This window comes from Schistocerca serialis, unplaced genomic scaffold, assembly GCF_023864345.2.
Source record: "Schistocerca serialis cubense isolate TAMUIC-IGC-003099 unplaced genomic scaffold, iqSchSeri2.2 HiC_scaffold_1254, whole genome shotgun sequence".
NCBI lineage: Eukaryota > Metazoa > Arthropoda > Insecta > Orthoptera > Acrididae > Schistocerca > Schistocerca serialis.
Window position 1 is genome coordinate 212,501 of NW_026047463.1, and position 8,237 is coordinate 220,737.

The 8,237-nt window shown below is 45.9% G+C and overlaps 1 protein-coding gene across 1 annotated transcript; it reads right to left on the minus strand.

The window, feature by feature from the left end:
- Positions 1-1,544: 1,544 nt before the first annotated feature.
- Positions 1,545-2,927, minus strand: LOC126436992 (zinc finger protein 271-like). Its single transcript, XM_050090478.1, has one exon. It carries the CDS (start codon positions 2,925-2,927, stop codon positions 1,545-1,547), a length of 1,383 nt encoding a protein of 460 aa, XP_049946435.1.
- Between the last annotated feature and the right edge of the window lie 5,310 nt (positions 2,928-8,237).

Here is an 8,237-nt window from a genome sequence, read left to right on the forward strand (position 1 = left end):
CCACACAAATGCCTTCAGAAGAGATTTACTGTGATCTAAATTTCTAACAGACGCTACCAAATTCTTTTCTGAAACGCTTTTCTTTATATGGAGAGTCTGCATTTTATATCCACTCTACTTTGGCCATCATAAGTTATTTTGCTACCAAATAGCAAATCTCTTCCATTATCTCCAGTCTTCATGTGCGAGGACATTTTAGCTGTTTTATACACCTTGCAAAACCATGTGGAAGAGTTTGGTTATTGCCAGCTCTCCCATGGATCACAAATACTTCTGAGGGCTTGTCTTCTAGAGTGGCCTTGTTTTCACTTAATTCTTTCAGAGCTTTGTCAAATTCTTCTAGCAATATCATATCTCCCATCTCATCTTCATCTATTTCCTATACCTTAAAGTTTAAATCTAGTTTATAAATCTGTCTTCTTGTCATATAATCAATATTAAATCTACCTGTGTCCCCAGGTCTCTTCCATGTTTCTTAAACCAAGTTTTAGCAGTGATTAAATTATGCTGCACGCAAAACTCTACCAGGACAATTCCTCTTTCATTTCTTTGCCCCAGTCCATATTTTCCTATAATTTTTCAATCTCTTCCCTTTTCTATGATCGACTTCCAGGCTGCCATCACAGGTAAATTATCGTCATCGTTAACTATGTAAACAATTTCCTTTATTTCGTTTTATATTTACATGTGAAAGTGGGACACTATTTGCAGAGCAATTATGTTATCTGTAAACAAGTAATATAAACATCATGAATTAGACATCCTCCTGAATGTGTTACATTTACTGTAGCATAACATTAACAAACTGAATGATGTCACAGAAAACCATTTTGAATAGTGCTCAGCTATACACAGAGAATGTCATGTGTGTTATGTTTCTACATGTAGTCACAAACAGCAGGATATTTCTATTAACAGAGTGGTACAGGACATGGAAAACAAGAATTTGCAACCACTACCAAGAGAAGTGAATTCACTATTGCCAGGGATGCGAGTGTGCCTCCATTAACTGATTAACTATCATACTTCGGGGATACACTTCTGTCTCCTTAATATGACAGTTTGTGCACACGTGCAGAATTACGATAGAACACAAACCTTCATCGAACAATAGGAAGAGAAGTTGCAATTCACATAATTATGCAAGTTGTTGTGTGAACTACACAATATAGGCACTGTGTTATCCCGTTGGTCTCAATATGTCAGTAGTTTCAAAAAGTTCCAGGAAACTATGCTCTTAACCAATGCAATAGCAGTAAACGACTAAAGGATGTTTAGTAAATCCTAACTTCAACACCAGTGGCGCAAATGATTTGGTACTACAGTGTGAGTATGATCAGTCCTACAGATATGTGAGACATCAGAGAACACCTTATTAAAGGTGATGCAGTATCTTGGACATTTCCCTGTATGAATTCAGTCATGCACATGGACAGATAAGGCAGCAAAAAAGCTTTGTTACAGGTGGTGCACTTCTATCGACATTCCCCTTTCTGAGTATGTACATGCTTATGGAGATCTGAGAATTAAGAGAATGCCATGTTTCAGGTGACGCACTTGTATGAACGTTCCCCTGCGTTAATTCGCTCACGCACATGGAGATGTGAGGCATCAGAGAAAGCCTTGTTACAGGTGGTGCACTTGTATGGACGTTCCCCTGTGTGAATTCGCTCATGCCTGTGGAGAGATGAGGTATCAGAGAAAGCTTTGTTACAGGTGGTGCACTTGTATGGACGTTCCCCTGTGTGAATTCGCTCATGCAGATGGAGATTTGAGGTTTGAGAGAAAGCCTTGTTACAGGTGGTGCACTTGTATGGACGTTCCCCTGTGTGAATTCGCTCATGCACGTGGAGAGATGAGGTACGAGAGAAAGCCTTGTTACAGGTGGTGCACTTGTATGGACGTTCCCCTGTGTGAATTCGCTCATGCACGTGGAGAGATGAGGTATCAGAGAAAGCTTTGTTACAGGTGGTGCACTTGTATGGACGTTCCCCTGTGTGAATTCGCTCATGCACGTGGAGAGATGAGGTACGAGAGAAAGCCTTGTTACAGGTGGTGCACTTGTATGGACGTTCCCCTGTGTGAATTCGCTCATGCACGTGGAGAGATGAGGTACGAGAGAAAGCCTTGTTACAGGTGGTGCACTTGTATGGACGTTCCCCTGTGTGAATTCGCTCATGCACGTGGAGAGATGAGGTATCAGAGAAAGCTTTGTTACAGGTGGTGCACTTGTATGGACGTTCCCCTGTGTGAATTCGCTCATGCCTGTGGAGAGTTGAGGTATCAGAGAAAGCTTTGTTACAGGTGGTGCACTTGTATGGACGTTCCCCTGTGTGAATTCGCTCATGCACGTGGAGAGATGAGGTACGAGAGAAAGCCTTGTTACAGGTGGTGCACTTGTATGGACGTTCCCCTGTGTGAATTCGCTCATGCACGTGGAGAGATGAGGTATCAGAGAAAGCTTTGTTACAGGTGGTGCACTTGTATGGACGTTCCCCTGTGTGAATTCGCTCATGCACGTGGAGAGATGAGGTATCAGAGAAAGCTTTGTTACAGGTGGTGCACTTGTATGGACGTTCCCCTGTGTGAATTAGCTCATGCACGTGGAGAGATGAGCTACGAGAGAAAGCCTTGTTACAGGTGGTGCACTTGTATGGACGTTCCCCTGTGTGAATTCGCTCATGCACGTGGAGAGATGAGGTATCAGAGAAAGCTTTGTTACAGGTGGTGCACTTGTATGGACGTTTCCCTGTATGAATTGGCGCATGCACATGGAGACTGTGCGCTTTATCTAAAGTCTTATTACAGGTAGGGAACTTGTATGGGAGGTCTCCTGTGTGAGTTCGCTCTTGACTGTTCACATTTGAAGTACTAGAGAATATTTTATTGCAGCCCATACTACTGTCAGAGTACTCCATTTTGTCCATGATACCGTTATCAGTTGATAGTGAAGTGATATCTAAATAGTTCTCTTCCGATTGTATTCTGTCTTCGTTAGTATCCCTAACGTTAACGCGTTTAATGCATATTTGAGTTAAGTTCTTGCGCTTGCAGTTCATTTTACTACATTGAGCCCGACTAGAACTGTTCTGTTGGGTAGATGAAATGCTATTCGTATTATCTTCTACTTTAGAAGCAGAGCTCTTTGCTGTATCATGCATCAGGTCTGTGTAGTTATCACTGTTACTGTTCTTGCACTCTCCATCTTCACGCTCGATTGCTGTAGTACAGCTGACTTTGGAAGGCATGCTTCGTCCCCAGCAGTACGAAAGATGTCGATCCCGATATGCTGCATTGGAGAAAGACAGCCTGCACTTGATGCAGCGGTACACGTCACCTATGAAATGGAATGTCATCACATTATTTCTTTTAATTCACATCATACAGAAATACTTATATTATATTCATACTACAAACCGTTTCAAAAAGAACGATCTGATTTCGAAACTCTGTATTTATCGATAAAAAAATACTATAAAAATGAGTTACATTGCAAAATGCTCCACCAGCAGCACCATGAACAACTACACGATAGGTCAATTCGTCAAACTTTACATAGCATATCTGCTTGTAGAGTAGTTATGGCGGCTGTTATTCTGTTCTATGTCACGAGGTCAAGGGGAGGTGAACATACTTTCCTTCACATAACCCCACAACGAAACCCGCCTTGTATTATGGGGTCCATCCAATCCCCCTTCTGGTGAAAGAAATGGACAGGTAAATAATGCGTTTCTTTTCCTTTGCAACAGTGTAGTTTTTTAGGTTTACCTATTACAACATGTTGAAATGTATGTGATCCCTCACAGATGGCACAGCTTAACAGTTAACCTCTCCTTGCTTGCTTGATAACCAGCTGCACTACGCTTTGCCTCGAAAGCTAACGTCTTTGTTGGTAGACACTTCCAAGATAACCTGGTTTCGATCGCATTGTGTATTTGCTCCAGCTCTAAATTTTCTAGTGCAATTAACATCGGTGAATCATTACAAAATTCAAAAGCAGCCTTACTATCACCACTTAATTTTCCTCCTTGGACGGCAATCTCTGCCGCCGTTTAACCAGTTGACCAGAGGATAAATTAAAGTCCCCTTCAACCCACAAGTTTTTGAACAAAAACTAGACCTGTTTGGGGCGTACTGGGCCAGATATGCATGTGCCCTCTGCTATATTCTTTTTAAACCCGTCCAACATGGCTTTATACAGTTTTGCGTATACAGACATTTGCAAAGCGTTCTGCTTTGACAAAACTTTAGATTAGAGATGGGCAGCCGCCAGCCCAGACCCTTCCCGCAGTTGATTTCAACGTGGCCCACAGACTAAATTCCAGGTGAACATAAGATGAATGTTCTCCAAAAAACACGTGTCTTGAGGCATAGTTTGTTGGCATGGCATTGTCATTCATATCAGCGTGTTACCCCATAAACATTAACGTCACGGACCCTGTAGTTCTGAATCTTCGCTAGCAATGTTGCTGTCGCGTCATGATGTGGCGACCCGCAGGTTACCAAAGGTTGCTCCAGCCTGCCTTGAACGATTTAGCACTGCTAGCAAACTGGATTACTTTGTCTTTATTTTTCCAAAAATACACTCCTGGAAATGGAAAAAAGAACACGTTGACACCGGTGTGTCAGACCCACCATACTTGCTCCGGACACTGCGAGAGGGCTGTACAAGCAATGATCACACGCACGGCACAGCGGACACACCAGGAACCGCGGTGTTGGCCGTCGAATGGCGCTAGCTGCGCAGTATTTGTGCACCGCCGCCGTCAGTGTCAGCCAGTTTGCCGTGGCATACGGAGCTCCATCGCAGTCTTTAACACTGGTAGCATGCCGCGACAGCGTGGACGTGAACCGTATGTGCAGTTGACGGACTTTGAGCGAGAGCGTATAGTGGGCATGCGGGAGGCCGGGTGGACGTACCGCCGAATTGCTCAACACGTGGGGCGTGAGGTCTCCACAGTACATCGATGTTGTCACCAGTGGTCGGCGGAAGGTGCACGTGCCCGTCGACCTGGGACCGGACCGCAGCGATGCACGGATGCACGCCAAGACCGTAGGATCCTACGCAGTGCCGTAGGGGACCGCACCGCCACTTCCCAGCAAATTAGGGACACTGTTGCTCCTGGGGTATCGGCGAGGACCATTCGCAACCGTCTTCATGAAGCTGGGCTACGGTCCCGCACACCGTTAGGCCGTCTTCCGCTCACGCCCCAACATCGTGCAGCCCGCCTCCAGTGGAGTCGCGACAGGCGTGAATGGAGGGACGAATGGAGACGTGTCGTCTTCAGCGATGAGAGTCGCTTCTGCCTTGGTGCCAATGATGGTCGTATGCGTGTTTGGCGCCGTGCAGGTGAGCGCCACAATCAGGACTGCATACGACCGAGGCACACAGGGCCAACACCCAGCATCATGGTGTGGGGAGCGATCTCCTACACTGGCCGTACACCACTGGTGATCGTCGAGGGGACACTGAATAGTGCACGGTACATCCAAACCGTCATCGAACCCATCGTTCTACCATTCCTAGACCGGCAAGGGAACTTGCTGTTCCAACAGGACAATGCACGTCCGCATGTATCCCGTGCCACCCAACGTGCTCCAGAAGGTGTAAGTCAACTACCCTGGCCAGCAAGATCTCCGGATCTGTCCCCCATTGAGCATGTTTGGGACTGGATGAAGCGTCGTCTCACGCGGTCTGCACGTCCAGCACGAACGCTGGTCCAACTGAGGCGCCAGGTGGAAATGGCATGGCAAGCCGTTCCACAGGACTACATCCAGCATCTCTACGATCGTCTCCATGGGAGACTAGCAGCCTGCATTGCTGCGAAAAGTGGATATACACTGTACTAGTGCCGACATTGTGCATGCTCTGTTGCCTGTGTCTATGTGCCTGTGGTTCTGTCAGTGTGATCATGTGATGTATCTGACCCCAGGAACGTGTCAATAAAGTTTCCCCTTCTTGGGACAATGAATTCACGGTGTTCTTATTTCAATTTCCAGGAGTGTATCATCGATATAGGCTTTCGGAGCCGAAGGCTCACTCGTGTATCCCTGATGACTGCACAACACAAAGCTTTACGTCTTCCCTGGGCCCGACAACAACGACATTGGGCTGTTGACGATTGGAAACATGTTACCTGGTTGGACGAGTCTTGTTCAAATTGTTGAGCAGATGGAAGTTTACAGGTATGGTGACAACCTCATTAATCCATGGACCCTGCATGTCAGCAGCGTACTGTTCAAACTAGTGGAGGCACTGTAATGGTGCGGGGCTGTGCAGTTGGAGTGATATGGGACCCCTGATACGTATTGGTATGACTGTGACAAGTCCGATGTACGTAAGCATCCTGCCTGATCACCTGCATCAATTCATGCCCATTGTGCATGACGACGGACTTGGGCAATTCCAGCAGGACAGTGCGACACTCCATATGTCCAGAATCGCTACAGAGTGACTCCAGGAAAACTCTTCTGAGTTTAAACTCTTCCGCTGGCCACTGAACTCCACAGATACGAACATTATTGAGGATATCTGGAATGCTTGCAACGTGATGTTCTGAAGAGATCTCCACTCCCTCTTACTCTTACAGATTTTTGGACAGCCCTGCAGGATTCATGTTGTAAATTCCCTCCAGCACTGTTTCAGACATTAATCGAGTCCATATCACACGTGTTGCGGCACTGCTGCGTGCTCGCGGGGGTCCTACACGATGTCAGGCAGTGTTACAAATTTCTTTGGCACTACAGTGTAGAAGAGTAAGTATTGGTCAGACTGATTCAGCACTGAGCTTGTAATGTTCTACGGGTGTCTCTAGAAATTTGTTGTCTGTCAAACATTAGCAGATGCTTTATTCTATGAAAATTAATTTGAGTGACAGGCATAATGGAACAATATGCTACAGATTTTGAAATATGACCGAAATACTATTAATACACTCTAAAGCAAAAACACGACTCACCATGAAGGAGCTACGCAAATTGGTCACAAATTGATATTCATACAGGTATCAATGGAAAATGCAAATCTGTAATCTTCCGCAGCTGATGGAGGAATGTATGATACTGCAACGCAGTTTCACTGTACAGCTGGCAAGGATAGTAAACAGGGTACATGTTGATACCAGTAGATAGTCTTCGTGAATTTCACTCCGTGTATTCAGTTGGACAGTAACATGCCTTGCAGACAGGCACGTGAACAATACATGCACATTTCCGCATTTGCAGGAGGATTTTAAATTGGGCTCTGAGAAGCCAGCTCGTGTAATCGGGAAATCACTCGACTTTTGAATAGGAGCGATGCTACTGTTTGACAAAGTTGGCAGGAATGGGCAAACCCTGATCGAACACAGCTGCTTCAAGAAGGAAGTGGTTGACTTCGAAGACGACAGAATGTTAGGACCGAGAAATGGTCAGAAAGGCGCTCAGAACCCCTGTTTCACCGTTGTCATCGACCCAACGTGCAGTTGTTGCTTCAGGTACCAGAAGGACCATCAATAGATGGTTGACAGAAAGGGGGCTGAATTCACAGCGCCCCTTGTGCAGACTACCGTTGACGTTTATATTCCAACAAGCCCATTTTCAGTGGTGTCAGGCACATTTGGTCTGGAATCTCATTGAGTGGCGTAGAATTGTCATCAGTGATGAGTCCTACTTAGAGCTGAGCCCCAATGACCTGCCATGACATGTCCGGAAAGACCCTGACCAGCAGTGGGATACCATCCTGACTGTCGCCTGCTATATGACCCGACAGCTAGGAGTGATGGTCTGGGTTGCCATTTCATTTCATAGCAGGATCCCTTTGGTTGTAATCCGTGGCACCCTTAACAGCATAGCAGTGTGTCGACGATACCCTATGCCCCATTTTCTTGCCCTTGATGGCACTCCATCCTGGGCTTACATACAAGCAAGACAATGCCCACTCGCACATTGAGATAGTTTCTACTGCTTGCCTTCGTGCTTGCCAAACCCTGCCTTGGCCAGCAAGGTCTCCAGATCCCTCTCCAACTGAGAACGTGTGGAGCATTATGGGGAGGGCCCACCAACTAGCTCGAGATTTTGATGGTCTAACGTGCCAGTTGGACAGAATTGGATATGATATCCCACAGGAGGACATCCAACAACTCTATTAATCAATGGCAAGCCGAATAACTGTTTGCGTAGGGGGCAGAGGTGGAAGAATTTATTGTTGAGTTGCTCGGCTTATGAAGCACTTTCTCTTGGATAAATCGTCCAGTTTT